This window comes from Pteropus alecto, unplaced genomic scaffold, assembly GCF_000325575.1.
Source record: "Pteropus alecto unplaced genomic scaffold, ASM32557v1 scaffold156, whole genome shotgun sequence".
Classification (NCBI taxonomy): domain Eukaryota; kingdom Metazoa; phylum Chordata; class Mammalia; order Chiroptera; family Pteropodidae; genus Pteropus; species Pteropus alecto.
Window position 1 is genome coordinate 1,441,966 of NW_006437746.1, and position 23,808 is coordinate 1,465,773.

General features: G+C 36.4%; 1 protein-coding gene across 1 annotated transcript in view; it reads right to left on the reverse strand.

Moving 5' to 3' along the window:
• Positions 1-23,808, reverse strand: part of ULK4 (unc-51 like kinase 4) — a 386,787-nt gene that overhangs the window by 303,524 nt on the left and 59,455 nt on the right. Inside the window, 5 exon segments of the mRNA XM_015591710.2 lie at positions 1-2; positions 4-104; positions 6,382-6,543; positions 17,134-17,217; positions 22,507-22,614. The exon segment at positions 1-2 is cut by the window's left edge and continues 59 nt beyond it. Of these exon segments, the coding sequence (XP_015447196.1) occupies positions 1-2; positions 4-104; positions 6,382-6,543; positions 17,134-17,217; positions 22,507-22,614 (457 nt within the window).

Consider the following 23,808-nt stretch of genomic DNA (forward strand, 5'->3'; position numbering starts at 1 on the left):
TTGCAGATGGCAGAGGCCAGGGAATTTATGACCGAGTTCAGTCCCACCTTCTCAATGACGTTCTGGAAGGCAGTGGGAGAATGGCGAGTGATTCTGCACAAGGCCTGTGGGGACAGGAGAACAGACCTGTCAGGCAACTAAGCAGGCCGCGGAAAGATAACGCACGCTTCTGTGTGAAAGAAGGCACTTACCTGGCTCCCTCGTTACTTATTTTGGCATAAGAAAGTTGGAAAAGTTCAACACGTTTAAAAATAAAACAATAATCCAGCTGCCGATGAAAACTAAAGTTGTTTTAGAACATTAGAGACTCATAATAATCACATAAATTATGAAGAGCTGGGGGGAGGTAGACGGAGAGAAAAATTTAAATCCTTCCTTCGATTAAAAAAAATTAGGAGGAGCTAACTAAAATGATAAAGCAATTCACAGGTCTATATAGAAAAACTTCCCTTTAAGTAATAAACACAATTAAGTGCCTTCTTTATGCAGACATTAAGCTAAAGGCTGAAAAGACAGTCATAAAAGTAAATAACATGTATTGTTTAGTATACAAAGAACACTATCTGAGAATATCTAAAGACTATCTAATTTAATTCTCCCAACAACATATAAGAAAGGTTTTCTTATAAACCATTTTACAGATAGTAAAACTAAGTCTTAAAATATTTAAGTAATTTGCCCAAAGACATACAGCTGTAAGTGGCAAAGCTGAAATTCAAACGAGGTAATCAGACCCTTGAGCTTTTCCTAAATCGCTCAAAGACTATTAGAGATAAAACTTGTAATTAATAAACTAATAAAATTTAATACGTATTGTTAATAGAAGTGGACTCAGTAATTATGCTTGGAAAGACAGGAAAATCAAGCCAACAACAGCTACATAAGTAAGATGATATTGAACGAGTCTCTAAAGGGTAAGTGGGAAATGGACAGGAAAAGGAATGAAAATTCTAGCCAGAGAGGAGAACAAGTATTCACATGGAGACGTGAAGATGCAGAGCATGTTCTAGGAAAGACAAGTTGTCTGATACAACTGGAGCATAGTTCAGGTGAAGGAAGAAAGAGGACCACATAATCCATTTAGAAAAGTAGGCTGGACCAGTGATGGTCTATAAAGCTAAGGCCTTCAAATTTTATGCAATAAGCAGTGGGAAGACATCAGAAGTTTTAAGCAAAAGATCTGGATGGTCATATTCCATAGGAGACTCCTAAGAGAGAAATAAATTTAAGCTAGAAATAGCTTTAAAAAAACATGTATTATAATTAATGTCATATAATATAACCTCCTCCCTGATGTATATTTGAAACAGATTTATAACCTTATCGATAATGAAAAAAATCAAATATAAGATGAACTGTTAAAAATATTATGATGTCAAAAGAAAGAAAGGCGAGAGGGAAGGAGGGAAAAGATAAAGACTTTGAAAAATAGTCTCATTTTCTTGAACATCTCAGGAAAAAAATTGAAATTTTTTTTATTCCCAAGAATGAACTTCCTTTAAAAGTTATTCAAGAATAGACTCAAAATAGATTAAAGACTTAAATGTAAGACCTGAAGCCATAAAACTTCCAGGAGAAAACATAGGTGATAAAACTCTCTGATACCACTACTAGTAAATTCTTTTTGGCTATACCTCCTTGGCCAAGGGAAACAAAGATAAATACCATATGATTTTACTTATATGCAGAATCTAAGTAACAAAAATAACAAACTAATCGAAAACAGTCTCATAAATATAGAGGACAATCTGGTGACGGTCAGAGGGGAGGCAGGTTGGGAAGCTGGGAGAATGGGGTGAAGGGTTAAAGAAGTACAAATTAGTAGTTGATAGATGGTCACGGGGATGGGGAGCATGGCACAGGGAATGCAGTCAGCAGTAATATAATGGCTAGGTGGAGAAAAGAGCAATTAGGGGGAGCATTTCATAAACTATATAAATGTCTAACCAATGTACTATATACTTGAAACTAATAAAATAAAATGCTTTTAAAAACTTATTCCTATTGCTAAGGAAAACAAGTATTAACTGGAATAAAACTTAGTCTTCCACCAAAATGAAATGTTTAAAGTATATGTATTTATGTTAAACCTCACTTCCAGTCTGCATGAAAATGCTAATATGACCTCATTATAACCAGAAGGAGGTAAATGCACATAGTAACAATGTAAATTTAGACGGACCCTCTCCAAACGCCTCATGGGAGTGAGACTGAGAGGTGACGGTAGAGAAAGGGCAAGGGTCAACTGGTTATGTCTGCGCTGTTCAAATTTTTCAAATAAATGAATATTATCTTATAAGAATTTTAATTACATTTCAATGCCATGACTATATTAGACATTTTGTCAAGTACTATATGGAAATAAACATTTACAGGAAAGTTTATTTTATTCATAATGTATGTATTTACCACCATTTCTGAAGTTACTGAGTCAACAAATATACTGAAAAATGAACATTTGCAAAGCACTTAGTTTTGTTCTCTAAAAGAATATATATATATATCCCTTTCCTCATTGAACTGATTATCACATAAAAGTCTTGATATACTTATAAAAGTCTTGTCTTAATAATCACTGACGAATGAAAACAGGATCTCAAACTGATATCTGCACCCCCATGTTCAATGCCGCATTATTCACAATAGCCAAAGTATGGAAACAACCTAAGCACCAGCAACAGATGAAGGGACACAGATGTGGTATATACATGCAATGGAATATTATTCCATGAGAAAGGAGGAAATCCTGCCATTTGCAACAACACAGATGGACCCTGAGAGCATTATGTTAAGCGAGATAAGTCAAAGACAAATGCTGTATGATATCACTTATATGTGGAATCTTGAAAAACTGAACTCATAGAAACAGACTAGAATGGTGGTTATCAGGGTCAAGAAAGTGGGGGGAAATGGGGAGATGCTGGTCAAACGGTACAACTTCCAGTTTCAAGATGAGTATGTTCTCAGAATCTAATATAGTTAGTAACATTGTAATGTATACCTGAAAGCTGCTAAAAGAATAGATCTTAAATGTTTCGCCACCAAAAAAAAAAAAAAAAAGGTGGTTATATAATATGATGGAGGTGTTAGCTAACCCTATATAAACACCAAAGCAACATGTTGTACACCTTGAATTTACACAATGTTATATGTCAATTGTATCTCAACAGAGCTGGAAAAAATTAACAATCATTGACTCCATTTCAAACTTATACCATTGTATTCATTTACAGATAGCCATATCCAAATGAAATTCCACGACATAATTAAACTCTACTGTGAACACCTTTCAAATAACATTTCAGTCTCTCTCCTCTCTTCCAAGGGAGTTACAGATGCAGAGGTCAGAAGTCACAGTCTGAAAACTATGAAAGTAGGGTTCTTCAAGTCTAAAATCCCTACTGTGTAAGCTTCAGTAGAAAAGTAGCAGCTAATATCTGAAAACAGGAATATGGAAAATAAATTAACTAAAAACAAACCTTGCTCTGAAAGTGAAAGTTTTAAATATTCATTGTAATAAACCTAAGAAAATGGCTGTTTTTGAAACCAAAACAGAATTATTTCATTATTTTTATATTCCAAGGATTAAAAAATAAGAACATTTTAAATGGAGTCTCTCAATATTGTGCTACAATCAGAATTTTTCAAGCAAATTAAGGATTCTTCCCAACAGTGACTTCGACACAGAGAAACAGTAAGTCTTATCAGTAAAACTGACTTTCTATCAATATGAAATCCATACCCAGTCATAATGGAACATTTCTTGATAAGAAATTGGTCCAGACTCCTTCTTAGTGTACTTGGAGCACTTCAAGGACAACCAAAGAGCTTCTCCTCAGAATGCTGCTCAAAAGCCTACGAGATCTTCCATTAAACTGGTCGTTTCTGGACATCACACACAGGTGACAGCTTCATGGAGGCTTAAGAGCACATTAGTGCTTGTATTTTCTGAACCAAAAAAAATTAAATCTCAAATCTGATCTTCAGTGATTTGGTTCTGAAGTATTTACTTTTTAAAAGTAAATCTTTTTAAGTTTGAGACTACATTCTAAAACTGGAAACAACAGTTCCAGTTCAAAATTCACCTCGAAATTTCCTTCAAAAAGATTATGCTACCTCCAGAATTTTGAAGTCTATTTTAAAAAAATAAAAAGCTTTCTAAGAAATAGACTAACAGACTAAAACAAAACAAACAAGAATATGCCACAGAGACATTATGTGGCCTACAAAGACAAAGATATTTATTATCTGGCCCTTTATAGAAAATATTTGCTAACCTCTCATATAAAAGGGATGATACAAACAGATGATCAGATGGCAACCATCACAGAGGTGTCTGGTTCAGGTAGGAGTCCTCGATGGGGCTAAAGTTTCATGAAGAAGTATGGGACAGACCCAGGTTGAGCCTCACCCTACAAAATAAAAGCCCTGTATTCTTTAAAATTGTAAATGACGTGAAGTACACAGAAAGGCTAAGGAACTGTTTCATTTCGGAGGAGACTAAAGAGACATAAAAACCACAGGTAACACATGATACTGAATAAGATCCTGGAGCAGAAAAGAAAAAACAGACATACTGGGGATAATTGGCAAAATTTTAGTGTAAAATTAATTATTTAGTTGAATGCTAAGAACAAAATATAAGAAGCCCAAGATGAAAGAATGAAGCTTAATGTGTCAGATGAAGAAAGGGCTAGAAAGTACAAAACTCTGGTGGAAATAACTGGAAAAAACTTTGCCAAGAAAACAAACTTTGCTAATATAAAGATGGAAATGATAACATTAACCCAATTAAAGTAAGACAGATTTTTGTAAAAGCCCAAGATTAAAATGGATGCCTTATGATATAATTCCAAGATGTCTCAAGAAAGTTCACTGGTATACTTTCTAACACCCCCTGATGGTTTCTCTGCAATTACTCAAATCATAATTTGGATTTTTTGTAATTTTGAAAGCATGTGGCTCCTGAAGCAGAGAGGTGTGTGTATGAGAGAGAGAGACAGAGACAGAGAGGGAGATGCTATATAGCCTTTACTTAATGATATTCAGTGAGTAAGATTGTTAGCCCTTCATCTTCAAAATTACATAGGTAAATTTAAGAACATAAAATATCCATAAATATCCACAGGATTTAGCAACATGAAAGTCATCAGAGATCTTAGCAGGATCAGTTTGAGTGACACTTTTAGGACAGATACCAGATTGAGTTGAAGAGGAAATGGGCCAGAAAAAAGCAATACTTTGTGGCAATGACTCTATATAAAGAAGTATGGCTATGAAGGGGGATATGCAGATGAGAAAGCTTTTGATATGTTTGTACATGTGCTTTATTTTTTTAATGCGGCAGAAAATGTCTGAATGCTGATTAGAAGGCTCTGGTAAACAAGGACAGGTTACAGATTTAGGAAAGAGCAAAAATAACCTTGAGTGAGGTTCCCAAGAAGGAAACAGGAAGATCTGGAGAAATATGAGAAGTTTGTGACAGGAGAAGGGATAATTCATCAATTATAACAGGAGGGAAAGAACTGAGAGAGGATAGGTGTGGATGTAAATATGTCTATGGATATGGTAGACAGAAGTTAGAATAATTCCCAATGGATGTCTTCGTTTTTCTCTGGGAAGTATCGGGGGAAGTCGTTTACTAAGGATGCAGGAGAAAAATGTGGGTTGGGAGATTTAAGGAAAGAGGTAAGTTATGAAACTGCCAGAGTGAGAAGTGCAAGAATGGGCAGACGAGAGAAAAACAATGAGGTTCCCATAACATGCTGAGAATCCAAATGAGCTTGGTGATCAAAGAGTATTTAAACAAATCATATGATGGGTTGTATTTGCTCAACAGACTATAAAACTGATACAGCCATGTGAACACATCTTCATACATGATCATCCTTTACACCAAGTCATTATAACCATACGAGTAAAGTAGTAGATGACCAATCAAAATACAAAACCTGCAAAACCACTAAGGCCTGAACATTAAAATGAACTCGTCTGAACCACATGATAACCCATTTAGTATAAAATCTGAAACACAGCACTAACGAAACAGGAATAGTCAGGGAACACTAAAAATATACCAAACCAAACCCTGTACCCTAGCTACTGGCACAGTTTTCCACTATCACCTCCCATTAGTTTTTCAAAACATAATATCATGGTCTGGCAAGACCCTATTGGAATTTCCTGCAAGTCCCAAGGTTTTCCAGCCCCAGTATCGAAAAGTCTGCTTTAGGATAAAATCAGGTTATCGTTCTCACCATCTATTACTCTGAGATTTCTATTTCCTACTTATCTAATTAAATTTACTCTATTTCTGGCAGTTTTTACAAAGCTGGTGTTTAAATATATGCAAATATATCCCCCAAATATGCTCCATCTTACCGATATTGCTGTTATCCTCAGAGAATCAACAGTGGAATGTTTGAACAGGTACCATAAAACAGGTCCAATTTCTCCTGTAATAAAGCCTTGGGCCTGAGCAGAAAAGGTAGTGCAGACATTTTCAATAATCTTTGCTGCCATGTGATTCACAACACGTTCTTCCTAGACAATGAGAGAACAAGGAGAATGTTAAAAGGGTATTATTTAGCATGAGAAACATATACATGTTATTTTCTCATAACTACTACAAACGATACCAAGAGGATGCTATCTGCTTCTGGATGTGTTAGGTATTTTAGGAGGTGTGATCATTATTTCAAGCTACTATGAAATTATTCCCAATAATTATTTAATCGCTAAAACTAGCATAATTTTAATATATATTTAATAAAAAGGCTTAACTAATCTGAAAAATACACAATATAAAAATTGGAAGATAATTTTAAAGTCATAAAGAGCAGGCAAAACAATCCTAAGAAACCACTCAGGGCTGATAATAAAAGTGTACCAATTGGCCAAAGACCACCTAAATATGGGGCATCAAGGAAAATCCTATGAAAGGTATTGCCTCAGTGGTGTGATCAAATTAACCCCAAAGGCTGTTCTGGATTGTCCTAACAATGCTTAAAATCTAGCCTCAGAAAGGATCAAACTATTTACAAGTAACTTAAAAAGTACTTAAAAGAATATAAAAACACTCCGGCACCCAACAATATGAAAATCACAATGTCTGAAATCTAATTAAATTTTACTGCGCATGCAAAACAGGAAAATATGACTCATAAGGATAAGAAGAGTCAATCAATAAAAATGATAGATGATAGACTTAGATGTAAAATATGTCAAAATGGCTATTATAAATATAGTCCAAAAACTCACGAAGGAAGAGGAAAGCATAAGCACAATAAGAAAAGAAATACAAAGATATAAAAAGATATAAAATATTTTTTTTAAACATACAAAAGCCTCAGGATAAACAATACAACTTCCTATATGCAAAATACACTAAACTGCATTAACAGATTAGACTCTGCAGACTAAATGATTAGTAAACTTGAAGGCATACTGATAACCAATAAAAACTATCCAAAAAAAAAAAAAACATGAAAAGAAATAAAATTTTTAAAAAATAGAACAGAGCATCAGTGAACTAAGGGACAACTTCAAATGACCTAATGTATGTGCAGTGAGAATCCCAAAAGAATATGTGCAGTGTGGGGTAGGGGCGGAAAAAAATACTTGTTTGAAGAAAATATTGGCAGAAACGTTTTCAAATTCATGAAAACTCTAGATCTAAGAAACTCAATGAACCCGCACAGAAGAAACAAAGAAAAATCATACCAGGGCATATCATAATCAAACTGCTAAAATAAAGAGAGTAATAAAGAGAAATCTTTATAGCAGGTAGAATAAAAAGACCCATTATGTAGAGGGGAACAAAGGTAGGAATGACAGGAGACTTCTCATCAGAAACCAGTGCAAACCAGAAGACAGTAGAGCAATATCTTTAAAGTAGCAAAAGGAAAAAAAAAGGTAACTTTCAACATACAAATCCATACCCCAAAATTACACCTTTCAAAAAACAAAAGTAAAAGTAATAGGGAGAGGTTGGTAAAAAGTACAAACTTTCAGCTACAAGATGGAAACGATCTGAGGATCTAATGTAAAGCATGGTGACTATAGTTGATAAGACAGAACTTAAATGTTCCTGCAAAAAAAAAAAAAAAGGTAAACACGTGGGGTGATTGACGTGTTAATTAACTCAATGGGGGAATTCCTTCCAAAATGTATATCAAATCTCAAATCATTACTTTGTACCCTTTAAATATCTTCCAATTTCATGTATCAGTTATACCATGATAACGCTGAAAAAACAAAACAAAACAAAAAACATGTTACAAATGAAATGTACAAGAATAGAAAGGCTAGAAAGGGAGTACCAGATGCACTGTGGTGTAAGGTTCTTATACATAATTCTTAAATAGTATATATGAATTAACATGTCATTATATACAGTAAATTCTGGTGTGAGGTTGTTATAAAGGTTCTTATATATTATATATGAATCTGTATATCATTATTTGAAGGTTAACTGTGATAAAGTAGAGATACATACTGTAAGGAAAGTACAATCCAATAAAGCAGATTAAATGGAATCGTTGAAAAGGCAGGAAGAAATAAAAAACAAACAAATAGAATACAAATTGCAAGACTGCAGATTTAAACCCACCATTTCAACCATCACACTAAATATAAAGGTCTATACACACTAAATGAACAACAGAGATTCTCAAATTAGATTTTTTTTAAAGCAAAATCAAATAGTACACAGTTTGCAAGAAATTCCCTTATATATAATTCACAGATAGGTAAAAAGTACAAGAATGAAAAAAGACAGACCATGGTAACATCAAAAGAAAGCTAGAGTGAGTATGTTACTTTAAAAACCAAGATTTCAAAGCAAAGAATATCTCCAGGATAATGGTCATTTCACAATGGTAAGAGTCATTCAACAAAAGGATATGACAATCCTAAATATTTATGCTCCTAGTAACAGAACTTCGAAATACCTGGAGCGAAAACTGATAAAATCAAGAGAATAGATAAATTCACAATTTTAGTTGGGGAATTCGATATACTTTCTCAATAACTGACAGAACAAGTAGCCAGAAAGTCAGGATAACACTATCAGCCCACTGTGATGTCTAACTCTACTCGACAAAAGTAGAAAGTACATTATTTCAAAGATCACATAAAATATTACCATGTTGGACTATAGTCTGAACCATAAAACAAATACGAGTCAACTCTACATTCACATATTAATTTGAGATGAATCACAGACTTAAATGTAAAAGCTAGAACCAAAAATCTTCTAGAAAAGATCATATAAAGAATAACTTAGCTATCCTGAAGTAGACAAAGCTTTCCTAGGCAGGAGGGCAAAAAAAAAGGCACTAAGCATAAAAGAAAAATAATTGCTAAATTAAACTTCATTAAAATTTCTACTCACGATGACACCATTAAACCTCACAGTGTCTCACACTGAGGCAAAATATTTGCAATACATACTCGCTAATTACCTAAGCATTTTATATGTTATATATCAATTAAAAATATTTTTAAATATGCTGAAGAATTATATGTATAATATAATCCCATGTTTGTTTAACAAAAATAAACATATAAATATATTAGTAAAGAAGGGCTTAGAAAGATATACAATACTCCGCTGCTAGTAATTACAACAGATGTGGCTTGCAGGGAAGGGATGACCATTAACTCTACTTTAGATATCTGCACATCATTTGTATCGTTACAGTATATGTGCATTACTTTTCATGTATTTTTCATGAAAAAATATTTTTAAAGAAACAATGAAAAGACACTGAGTTATAGCTAGGTTCATGCCATGGTTTTATAGTCTACTAGCTCTACATCCTTGGGCATTTTCATCTCTGTGCTCCAGCTTCATCATCTATAAAAGAGAATAAAACACAAGGCAGTTTGAAGATTAAATAGACAACACACATGAATACTTCATCTAGGTCAGAAAAAGGAGTTAATTCTCAATGTGTTGGCTTTTCTTCCTATTATTATTATCATGCAGTATAGACTGGAAAGCTGCTGGAAAAGAAATTTTAAAGATACTTGAACTTCCTCAAACTTTGACACATTTCATTTCTAGAATGGAGGGAATGTTTCCTCTCCATTCCATTCCTGATGTTTCCTTCCTTGCAGCCAGAATCCATTAACGTAACACTTTTAACCTCTCTCTGTTCCTTTACTCTACACAACCCAAGGGGAACTAAAGTGCTCCGTTTAGTTGGCAAATTTGAAAAGAACAAACTGGGCACAAGTCCACCCAACAGAGCCATCTTCTCGTATCTCTCACCCTGTCTTACCTGGATAAGGACTCCTCTTGGTCAGTGCTGCTATACCCAGGGTCCTAAGATTCCCTAATGTGGGGGTTCAAGATAAGGAAGCCTGTGTGCTCACTGAGAGAAGCTATGTCCTCGACTCTGGCTCTCATTACCTACACACTTGATATTTTTTGTCCCACATGCCTTGCTCTTTGTCTCATTTCTCACTAGGTTCTGAAACCTTTCTCCTGAATGTAGGTGGAGTGGGGGAAGATGCTGTCTTGCGGGGGCGCTGGAGGAGGACCCTCTCAAATACCTTACATGTGCTTTACATCGCAACTGTCAGTCAATTCCTAGAGGACTCATTCCTGGTAGTAGAAAATCACAACTATGTTAGCGTCTAGTTTAAAAAGAGGCCATGTGTCATCCTAGTGTTCTATAAACTCAGGGAGGCTGTCAGGCCAACTGGACTTGCTGCTACCCAAAATGAGCTATCCTGGTCCCTCTGGGATCACCTCTATGACACCACACAAGCACTAAGATCGGTGCTATTTTCTGCTTAATTAACTCTTTGGAAGGGATAACTGGACTGAACTAATATCTGCCAAAGACTAATTTGAATCAAAGACCTATTTCGTCATATCATGAGGATAAAAGCTATGATGATTAGAAAATGATCCTATGAAAATAAGCCTATGGTAATCAGACTTTTAATGAAGAGTTGTACTGTGTTTTAATGGTGTTAAGTAGATCAAATGCATTACAGGCAGTCTTACAAAAAAGAAAGTTTGCTGCCAATATAATTATAATCTACATGCCTACTTTCCCAAAGTGGAATACCAAAATTAACATCTAAAATACTGACATTAACTATTTTCACATTTGTACATTTAGTAAAACCACGATCTTTCTAAAGGCTTCAAGGTTCCTAAAGTTTATTTCGCATGGTTTATCATTTTAGTAACTCATGCAATCAAGAAAATAGGCTTTCTGTTTCCTCCAATATTGTGGGCTAGATTATCTGGACAACTCTATCCCTCAAAAGCAACTAAAAATGCTAACTATATAATAAGAAAATAAATAAACCTTTTCTTAAAGCATCAATGAACTAGTGCCAAGTTCTTAGGCCAGTGACTGTGTAGGCAAGAACCCTGAGAGGTACCCAGAGCACTTAAGGTGATGTTTGTCCCAGCGGCATTTGTCCAACAAGGTGAACAAGGGGAATGAGGGGCCAGGGTGAGGGCGCATACACATAGGAAGTCAAATGAAGCCCTCCCCCCACCTAGCCCCAGTTGAAGCTAAAGCTCCCAGTGGCTACAACCTAGTATAATAGATGGGAGCAAGAAACGCTGTTCCATTTCCCTGACACCCTGTGATCAGAGGTGGGGGCTGAAGGTGTATTTTGAGGAGAGCTGACTGCAGGAGGAGAAGCACATGAGAAGCTAAAGGAGAAGCTACAGTTGCTCTGATGGCTGACTTCTTAAAAGCAACAGCTGCAGGCAGAAGACAGTGAAACAGTATCTTCAATTGCTAAAAGTACTATCAGCCTACAGCTGTATCCACGGAAAAAAATATATTCCAAAAACAACAGCAGTAGAGTAAGTTACTAAAAGAATAAGAGATGTTATCTTTCAAAAATAAGACGACATGAAGAAAAAAATACAAAGCAGATCGAACAGCACAAAATAAGATGGCAGCTATGAATGCAACCAAATCAACAATTATGTTTAAATGAACTAAATGCTACAGTTAGGAGAAAATGACTTTAAAACAGAATTTTTTTAAAAATACAGCAATATGAAGAGGCACATCAAAAATATAATTATTCGCTTAGAAAGGCTGAAAATAAGAGAATGGAAAAAGATATACTAGTCAGCTCTAACCCCGAGAAGGATGGTATAACTAATTAATATCAGACAGAAGAGACTTTGGGCAAAAAGCATTAACGGTGATTTTTAAAGATCACAATCTAGTGATAAAAATTTCAATAAACCAAAGGGAAAAAAAATCTAAATTTTCTATATATCTAATAACTAATACTCAAAATACATAAAAGCAAAATTTGACAAATGCAATCCTAACAAAGAAGGCAATTTAAACATATCAGTAGCTGATAAAAGAGACGGAAAACAATCAGCATAGATAGATTTGTATCTGTAACTACATGTCTATCAGTCTAAGGAGCTTGACCTAATGGGCAGGAAAAAACCACCACCAGGTGGGGCCCCCCCAGGACTCGGACAGTGACAAACCATTAACGAGCTGCACATGTGGGACTGAAAGCCATATCCTGACTCCTAGCTCAGGTCTCTAAAACATTGGCCCCAACTCTGAAACTATGATTCGATATCATAGTTTCAGAGATACCTGTTCTTCTATACTACCACACTCTTCTTCAAAGAATTATACCAAATCTTCCTATTTTTGTGTGTGTGTATTCTACCATAAGTCTCTCACTCTGAAGGCTTCTCTTTCCATCTGAGGAGGACTTACATCTGTGATGAGGACAAAAAACATCTGACTCAACGTCTCTATCACCATTGTTAAAGTAACAGAAATCATGTGCATAAAGCAGGTTGACCTGTTTGGAAAACAGTGTCACAATTTCTTAGGTAACCTTAAAAAAAGAAAACCTCCCGAAAACTATTTTAACAAAGTGATTGCAGGTTCAGCATGAGACTGTAGCTTCCTCTCCCAAAGTGCATTCCACAACGCGCTGCAGGATAAGGCAGGTCTGTGGCCAAAGAACTTCAAAAATGCTGCATACAGTATCTCCCCAAGCAGAGTCATAACTGAAAGTTCAAAAAAGCACTAAAAACAAACCAAACTGTTCAATCTTGTTCAACCCAGTGTGACCCAGTATATTTGACTAGAAAACCCCTTATTCATATAACACTTATAACTATCCCATGGCAAAGCTAGTTTTCCATGCACAAGGAACAAAAAATATATATAATTTAAAGCTAAAATTGTCTTCTAAGAAGTCTGCATATCAAATTAAAATGAAGCAAAATTTCTATACTGCTTTCTTCCCAATGCAGAGATTAGAGGGAGAAAATGAGCAGCATACATCAGAGTTAACAGCCCATGTTCAGTGAGGCACATTACTAAGTTTTGAAACCAGGGGAAAAAAATCTCAATAAGTTAGGCAAAATAACATATCAATATATTTAAAGACAACAGAAGTAACACATCCATGTGAATGTACTGAATGCCACAGAACTGTATAATTAATGGTTAAAATGGCAAGTTTTCTGTTACATATATTTTACCCCAATTTTTTTTCAAACACCAAGGAAAATAGGACAGACAACATTCTTGACAATAAGGTAATGCAACCTTGTTATTTTAACGAGATAAAAAAGAGGCAATTAAACGCCACCCGCCTGCAAAAACCACCTCATAAACAACCCTGGATCAAGGAAAAATTTTAAACTAGAACTGGGGACTATTATAAAATAACAATGATGGAAACACTACATGTCAAAGCTAATGGGATACAGCTAATGCTAGATCGAGAGGAAAATTATTCGTCTTAAATGTCATAGTGCCTACACGAGATAGAAAACAAATCAAATGAAGTTACAAAACAATAAAAGGCCGGCATACAAAACAAGGGAGAACGAAAATTCCCCTTTCCCAATAAATGGAGACAGGGCAGTGTCTTAATCACCTCTACCTTTCCCGTGCCCAGCCAGTACACAACACACGTTTCATAAGTGCTCGCTGTGAAGAATGCCGCCTGCATCTGAGAGCTAACGTAAGCAATAAACTGAATGCATTTAGCTGTCACCAAGAATTCAGGGGTACTTCAATCGGTTGTCTTATTCCAGTATTTTTTTTAAAGAAATCAGTGTATCATTCTCCTATTAGTAGTCTCTTCATTGAGTATGCCTTCCATTTCCTACTAATATTAACAAATTCTCCCAAAATTTATTTATAGACATCTTCTTAATCAACATCCAAAGGTAAACTTGAAAAGTTGGCTCTAAAAATTAAATACAAGTAAAAAGGAACAACAACAAAAAAAAATACGAGTAAAAGGGAACAAAAAAGTTTTTTAAGAACTTCTGGGAAAAAAATTACATTAGTAGGGGAAAATTCTCCATATAGTAAAAAAAAAAAAAAAAAAAAATTTAAAAATAAAGATGGTTAATTTAGATACTATGGCACAGAGATAAATAATAGGCCAACAGAACCAAATATGGTTCAGGAAAAAAACACATATACTAATATGACAGGTGACACTGCAGGGCAGCAGGGAGAAGAACAACTTTTCATTAAATGATGCTGGGATAACTAATTACTTATATTTATTTTTAAAAATAAAACTGTACCCATATATAGCACCACACACACACACACACACATGTGCATGCACGCACATGCACAAAACGATTACTAATAAAGTTCTAAATAGAAAAAGGAAAAAGAAAACTTTTAGAATAAAATGTAATAGACCATCTTGATGTTGGAGTAGATAAACTTAATATAAAAAAACACAAATCAAAGAGGAATAGATTGATAAATTTAGCTACGATAAAATTAAAAACTTCTGCTTATCAACAGACACTATAAAGAGAATAAAAAGCCCAATCACAAATTAGAAAGTATCTATGACACATATAAGCAATAAAAGGTTAATATCCAGAACACATACAAATTCCTATGGATAGAATTTTATGACATCTGTAATTTTTTTTTCAAACAGTTCAGAAAATAAACGAATGAATAAATAATAAATACACATACACATGGATATTATAACAAAGTAAGAGATATGCTAAAAACTGTTGAATCTAGATAATAAAAATAAAGGTGATCACTATAGTTTTCATTTTTTCCCTAATATCGGAAACATTTTATAACTGTTTATAGCTGGGGGTGGTGTACAGAAATCCTACACAGTAATGGAAAAAACTGGTTTTCTAAAGAGGAAACCTCAAAAACCATAATAAACAGAAAAGGATAGTCATCCTTTTTAGTCGTCAGAAAAATGCATATTAATACTATTATGAGAAACCATTTAATGACATGAGATTGACCAAACTTTTGATAGACAAATGTTCGAGAAGATGTGGTTTAACGGGTACTCTGACAACCTGCAGGTGAGAATATAAACTGTGAGAATGTGAGCTTTTACTCATATACATATTTCATATACTCTTCTGTATATGATATATTTCACAAGGGAAATACCTACACTCAGAAATACTAATCAGTGCTGGGAAAAAGTTTTCTACATGGAAAAAACTTTTTAATTGTTGAAGATAAAAGACTTAAAAATTACTTACCTTCGACTGTCCTGAATACATTAGACTTATATACTAAAGAACTGCTACAATTATTTTTGTAAAAATAGGAATCTTTTTTAGGGGGACTAATCACCCCCTAATTTATCTGTATTATAGGGACACTGTTAGTGTACATGCTGCCCAAACACATACGTAACTGCATTTCAAATATACAACATAAAATTTTCATAAATTACAGAGGTCTGGATCCTACCCCTTCTTTATTAAAAATATACAAGACTTGCCACATATCCCAAGGTAAAAAAGACAAGTACGTTATTAAAATATAAAATATCATTATTTTAGAATTATTAACAATAATTTAATAATACACATGGATATCAAACATTATTCTTCATATTATATATGCAATGAAAAATATGGGAGGGGTAGAGAGAAGATATCTAATAAAGGAAAAACCTTCGTAGACTAGAATTAATCTTTTACTAGACATTAATCTAAGTTTTAAAAATTAAAGATATAAAGTTTTAAAAATGTCTTTTACGCTGTTAAAAAAATTCCTAGAAGATTTCTTTCTCCTTTGAGTTCCTGCATTTTGTTCTTTTGCATTTATTTACTTGACACATTCCACTTTATATTTTTATCTTATCTCCCACAATAGATAGGATCTGAGTATGGAGAGAAATGTCACCTTCTTCATCTGTGAGCCCTCAAGAGTGCCTAGCTTGAGTCCTTGAATGATAAACCCATGAGTGTCTTTAGACTATAGATAAACATGACTTGATTCTGGTATTACTGATAAAGTACAATTTACTGGCTTCATTCATATCCCATAATGACAAGTGACTAAGTATAAACCCTACAGGCTAGAAAGTGTTCAAACTTCATTTCAGGATCACTGGGGGAAAACTTTGCAGGGTATTTTACCCTTGGAACATTATTCCATTACCAGGTAGTAATGAACTCAAAAGGAAGATGTTTATTGTGACATTTTTTTCATTCCTTAAAGAATGTTTTTAGCCTATGGGTTTGCCTTGGGTGAAACAATGTCAAATAGTTTAAAGAAAACAGAAAATGCCAACTTTTCACTAGGTTAATCCTTTCTGTAGTTCCACATAGGAGCTACATATATAAGCCAGTCAGTTGGCCGGCTGGCTGGTTTTTAGCCAGCTGTGACTAAATTGAAAAATCACATCACATACTAAATACTACTTAATATTAAAATCAATGGATACTAGTGGAAGCTTCCCTGTTTCTGAACCGCAGAATAGCAACCTGACAAGATAACCATGGGGGCGTTCGAGGCTCACAGAAAATTCTCTGCATTAACCTTGCTTACCAAACTGGTACATCGATAACTTTCAAAGGCAGAGGAGAACTAAGAATGTTATTAAAAGCTATTTATGTGGTTTATATTTACTACCATCTTTTTAAAAGTGAATGAGAACGCTGGTGCATTTTTACACCTGCTCCACCACAGGTCACTTGCTGAGGGTGGCTTGTCGGGATTATTTAAATTCAGGAGCAATGCCTGGTTGACAGGCTCCTGCACTGCTGCAGGCTACAATCCTCACTCAGCGCCTGAAGGTTATTACAATTGCGGGAGTCTACAGAGCACAACAGAGAAGCCTTACCCCTTCCCGAAGGCACCTCATTAGCACTGTGTACGCGGCCAATGGAACAGCCCAGCATTCTCTAGGGTTCTTTTTTCTTTCTTCCTAAAATGAAGTGGAAGGAAAGACAGTGAAGCTAACAGCACAAAAGATATTAACCCATTCAAGAAAAAGGCACAGTTTCAAATGCCCAAACTATCTAAAACTTCCTAACATTCTATGTAAAGCACTATTTCCTCCCTGACGATTACAGTCTGATTAGGGGTCTTCTACTGCATTGTACATACACATATATCTATTTTTCGTAATGTTTTATATGATGTTGATAAGATCCCCTCATCGGAAGCTAGATCAAGAGAAGCGAGAAATGACAATATGATCTGGCTAATAGAGAAACCACTCTACTGATAAATGTAGATGATAATACAGATAAATACTCCCATCTAAATGATATCACATTATCTGGAATGATTGAAAGCACAGAACACACGGTTCGAGTACTATCTCAGGATAATCCATAAGCACAAGTAAAAAGCAGTAAGTACGTTACCTAGTAGGACAATGTGCCAAATAAAAATGAGCAATTAAATTAAGGGGTACACTGATTTTAATGACATTAGCAATAATTCTCCCATGGAAGAACCATATTAGGGTAATAATCACAAGAGCCCTCCCGCAACACAGCAAATCACAAAATGATCAGGTACCACAGAGAAAAGTAAAAAAAAAAATTATTTAAAAGCAGAAGAAGGTAGGTTCTGTTTAGAGAAAAAAATTTCTTTGACATTGTCCAAATGTTAAAACTAGTACCTTACGGATCCAAATATATTTTACACCAATGATGAGAACTGTGACCCATTAAAACTGTACGAGTCACAGGATTCCACATATGATAATAATCTAGACGTTATCATCCCAAGCTGCTGTAGCTTGAAAATCACTAATTCGGCACCCAATTTAACCTCCAAACACAACTTTCTCCCCCTCCATCTCATTCACTGAAATCGTCCAGCAGGACCTTTCTTTAGCATCACGGGCCTCCAGATCCTCCTTCTCCCAGACCACACCCCTTTTCTTCCCCCCTCAGTCTGTCTCCTTCCCTCCCCCACTCCCAGCCACTAAGGTTCCCTGATCTGTCATCTAACCACTCCCGCCAAAAACCTGAACAATCTCTCCCCCGGGTGTTCCCTTCCCCTAACTCCAACCTTCAAAGGAGCCTCCAAGGCCTGCGCTCAGGCAGCCGGGCTCGTGGAGAGATGCCGCCAAGAACACAGAGTCCATGGACTCAGACTCAGGATCAGGAAGCCCAGGGACCTTCAGCATTGCTCTCCAGACCTACTATTTCTCTCTCCAACCAATCTCCTCTCCAAAAGGTCGATTTCAAACCTGTGACGCTCACACTTCACCTACTTTCCTCCTTCACAGAGATCGTGGAAGTCATGAGAAAAGGATCAACTTACCTTCACCTGAAGCCGTCTGCTACCTATTCCCAGTGGCTGTACCAGGAGAGGCTCCTCCAGCCCCTCCCCATGAGGCCAGAATCCCACTCCCATCCCACCCTCTTCTGGATCATTAGGTTACGAACTATCCCTCATTGCTCCTAAATTTTCAGTGTCCCGTCTCCACTGGCCCCCGTTTCCACTGGAACAGGCTCGCTGTCTCCCACTCTTCAGCCCTCTGCCCCCCACCCCTTTTCACAACCATCTCACTTCACGCTGACCTTGTCAGTTACCCCACCTCTCACAAAATCCTCGACGTGCTCCAATTTGACCTCCTCTGTCTGCCTCGCTCCAGGTAAAGTGCATAAATACGAAGAACAGCTCTTGCTGAGTTACCAGTGACTTTCATGTCGCTCAACCCCACGGGCTCTTTCCAGGGCTTTTTCTTGAACCATGAGTTATATTCAGGTCCGATGACGTTCTCGTCTCTGAAACAGGCTCTTCTCTAGTTTTGTTCCTATGTCGCTTACTCTCACTTAGGTTCTCAGACACCTCTCTTACCATCCTCCAATCTATTCTTCATATGTAAACCAGATAATCGCTTTGGCATTTAAATGAGATGACATCATTACCCTTCTTTAAAGCCTTCGTGACTTCCCCTGGCTCTTAGGAACCAGAGGAAGACATGGGACTTGGCCGAGAGCCCTTCATGACCATGTCCCTGCCAGTCTCTCCATCCCTGCCTCCTCACTCACTTCCCTCTTGTCCCACTGACCTTGGTGCAGTTCATGCATGAAAAAAGCACCTACTATGTGCCAGGATCTCTTCTACACAATGGCCACACGGCCATGAACAAGACAGGTTAATTTTCTGCTTGAATAGTGCTTAGTAGGGACAGAGATTTAAAAAGAAGTAAACAAAACAAATAAGTCAAGACAGTGATGAGTGGTACAAAGAAAACCACGTCAGGGTAAGGGCTTAGAAGAAGACTGTGCGCAGGGAAAGACCCTCTGAAGGGATCCATTTGAACAGAGAGAACATCTTGGGGGTGCACTGCAAGCAGGAGGACCGGCGGTGCAGAGGAGTGGAGGCAGGAGCATGGCATGGGGGTTCGAGTTGCTGTGAGGAGGTCGGTGTGGCTGGAAGCAGCACATGAGGCGGGGGGCAGTGAGGGCTGAGGTCATACAGGCTCTGAGTAGGCAGCCCGCACGCCAAGAAGGCAACTGGAGGGCTCTGTGACAGTGAGCAAGACGAGGAATGCTGGAGAGCTCAGGGGAGTAACACAGCCGTCTCTCCTGCGTTTTTAACGGGCTCACTCTGCCTGACGTCTGGAAAAGACTTTTACAGACACAAGAGCGAAGCAAGGAGATCATCTGGGAGTTTTCACAACACATCAGATGAGAGATGATTATACCGGGACTCACGGTGGGAAGCATCCTTGACAAAAGTAAGAAAAAAATACATAAACTATAACTGTATCGCCTCGTAACATCCTCTGCAAAAGCACGCTCTGCTTGTCTGTCCTCCAGCTTGTAACCTTGGGGTCTTACCAGAGCATCAATAGGACAGGGCTTAGCTCTCAATATTAGATACAGTAATGTTATCACTTCAGGTCAGCCTTACTAGGTCAGCACTGACTTGAGATTTTAAGGTTTACATTCATTCGAAGTGACAGTTCCACAAAAGCCCTCATCTCATGAAGTTACTGATTTTTGCAGACCTAGGGAGAGAACGTCCTTTTCAGGCTTGCTGTAAGATGTGCTGAAGTGTCACGGCCACAGACACAGGCTTGATTAAAATAGCCTAACTTATATCCAATTAGAGTAAGTACCAAGGAAAATGATTCTCTAGATCTACTTTTAGAAACAAATAGGAATATAATTCTATGTGGTCCCATTTATGTAAGATTCTAGAAAATACAAACTTGTCAGCAAATCAGTGGTTGCCCAGGGGCAGGGAGGAGGAATTACAAAGGATGCTGGGGAAACTTTTGGAGGTGATAGATATGTTCATTATCTTGATTGTGATGATGGTTTTGCAGCTATACACATATATCAAAATTGATGAAACTGTAATCTTTAGACGTGCAGTTTATTGTATGTCAGTTATATCTCAATTAACAGAAATAACTCAATTATATCCCTGATAAGATAGTAGACTAGGTGCCTGACCACTCTTCCAAGAAAGCAACTAGTTTTATTCTAACATCCTTAAAATGCATCAGAGATCAAATCGCCCCCAGAGAAACGCAAGGAAAATAGCCTTTCACAAAACTTGGCACACATGAAAATGTTCCAGTACAAGAAAGAGGAGAGATGGATGAAAGAAGTAATGATTAAGAAAAACATCTATATTAATTAAGAACAGCTTCGTGTATATACCTTCATACACTATTCTTGATAGTGTATAACTATAATTGAAAAAAGCAAGCTATTCTACCTGTTATATAAAATGAAACAAGATAAGAATCTGCATTTCTATTTGATCATATGTAAAAAGTAACTCTGTAAATATAATCAAGGAAGTAGTTATAACAGTTATTTATTAGGGAACAGGTGGATGGGCAACAAAAACAGGAAAGAGACTTTTCCCTGTATACTTTTCTTTACTTAGTTTTCTAGCTTCACAAATGTGTTGTCTCTTCAAAATATAAAATTACCCAAGAATAAATTCAACCAAAGAGAGGTCCAAAAGCTTTATGAATAGAAACAACTTTAATGAAAATATTCTGAAAAACATAAATACATGGAAATGCCATTGTTCACTGGAGGACAATATACTATAAATATATCAATACTTTCCTAATTGACTGATACATAGATTCAGTACAATTCCAAATATGCACAGAAAGACTCAAAATTATAAAGAGATCAGTACTTCCCAAGTTGATCTGCACAGTCAGTGCAGTTTTCTTTTTAAATGATTTACGGAATTGGACAAGCTGATTCTAAAATTGTTCTGACAAGCGAAGGGCCAGGAATAGCCAAGACGTTTATGAAAAGGAAGAATAAGGAGAGATCTGCTGTACCAGCTTCTCAATAATAATTACAGAACTAAATGGTTTTAAACACTTGCGTCTTGTAACAATTATGGTAGTTGCCTTAAAATGATGATTGTTCAGAAAGTTTAATTCACAGACCGAGAATACTGAGGTTATATAACATTTAAGCAAGTTCTATAACCAAAACATCAGAAATACAATAGGAGAACACCCTGATTCACTTATAACTTACTGGTACTTATTTAAAACTCTCAAGAAGACCAAATGAAATGAGGAACATAACTTATCAATATCTATTCAATACTATCCTTAAAAATCACATTAATGAAATATAAAGTTTTCCTATGTTGAATTCAATAGCACTTCCATATTGTAACTTAAGAAATAAGAAGTCAATTGCTGGACTTATTGTGGTTATCACTTCTTTAGGTATATAAATGTTGAATAACTATGGTGTACACCTGAAATTAATATAATATTGTATGTTAGATATATTTTAATTTAAAAATCTTTAAAAAAAATAAGAAATAAGAAGTCAAATTCTGCAGTCACAAATTTTCATGGCCACGTGAAGAGCTATACTTGCACGAAGTGCTGTTTTACACTGAAATAGAGCTTTCGTACTGAGAGAAACAAGGGCCGATCTCCTTTCCTGAAGGAGTCAAAGATGGCAGCACCCTAGGGAGTACTTTTGGACTTTCAGTCCACTGGTTTTAAAATGTGACCTGAGCATCTCTTACCCTTCAAAGTCAAAAGGCACTGGGAGAGAAGGAAGATATAGACAGGGAAAGACAGATAAAAAGACACTGATAGCCTCTCTCCTCCAGAAATAAAACTTCTCCCAAGTTCTTAAGGCAAGCTCTAAGGGGCAAAGTCAAAACACTTTTACAGGATATTAATACCTGTCACCCAGGGTACGTCAGAACATGTCAAGAGTTCAGCACACAGTCTCACCTGGGTAGCTACAAGGTAGATCAGCTCCCCGAGGGTCGGTAAAAGGCACTGTTTTAATTTGCTGTTCCTGAAGTTTTCCCTAATTAATTCAGTTAAGAGAGTAATTGCCTGAAAAGAGAAAAAAAAAAGTATATTATTTAATATGTAACTCTCAGTTCTTTAACCTACATGTGAAAGGCAAGATACTACGAAAATCACCTTCCATTTTTAAGAACAAATTTCCAAATTATTTTCAAAATATGGGCCTTATTCCCCCCCCAAAAAATACTAACCCTCCCAGATGAAGGTAAAAATATATCCAGTGAAATAAACTTATGCCCATACAGCACCTATCAGTTACCAGGCTCTTTCACTGCATCGCTGGTCCTGTGACGCAGCTGTTGCTCTGTCTTAAAAGACAGGGTATGAGGCTGAGAGACGTCCAGCCACTCTCCACCCAGCTCACTCAAACTACCAGGATCCAAACAGATTTTACCATGCCAGGTCCCTAGTACTCTCCCACACACCCTAGTTTGAAAATTTCTTACTCTGCATTAAACTTTTAAAATGATTCCTTCAAAACTCTGAGAGTAGGAATATTAAACCAAAGTTTCAACATAATCCACTTTGAGATTCAGCAGTGTGTTTTATCAGATCTGGTTAACATTTTAGGAGTCATGCTAAGAAAATCACATACACTCACTGCCAGAATTCACATACCGGAACACAGGTTAATCAAATCACTAGTGTGCCCGTGAAGCAGAGTAGCGTGGTTTCAGAATGGTATACAAAAAAGGGCCCCGTTTTAAGATTGGAAAAAACAGTTCATAAGAGAGTATGGAAGCACTGCTCTAAAACTGTGAGACTCAAAGTGTGGCGCACAGACCAAAGGCCATTTCTTACCATCGACAAAGATGTAAGTGAAAACTGAAAGCAGGCACTTAATAACTTCCAGAGCAATGTAACAATGCTACAACATCCAAGCATATGACCACCGGTCTCATCCAGTAAACAAGAGTATGGAGGAGCTGGGGTTGCATGTGGGGCAGCTGCACACAAGTCATGCACTAGAGGAACACTTGTTGATGTGGTATTTTTATTAAATGGCTTTTTTAAGTTGCAACTGACATACAATAAACTGCATGTACAATTAGATACATTTGACACATGTACATCTGTGAAATCATCACCACAAACAAGATAGCAACACCCTCAAGTGTTTCCTCAGATTCTCTTGGTAATCCCTGCATCCACTCCCTTTCTCTCCTCCCTAGGCAGGCAATGATTTGCCTTCTGTCATTAATTTGCATTTTCTCGAATTGA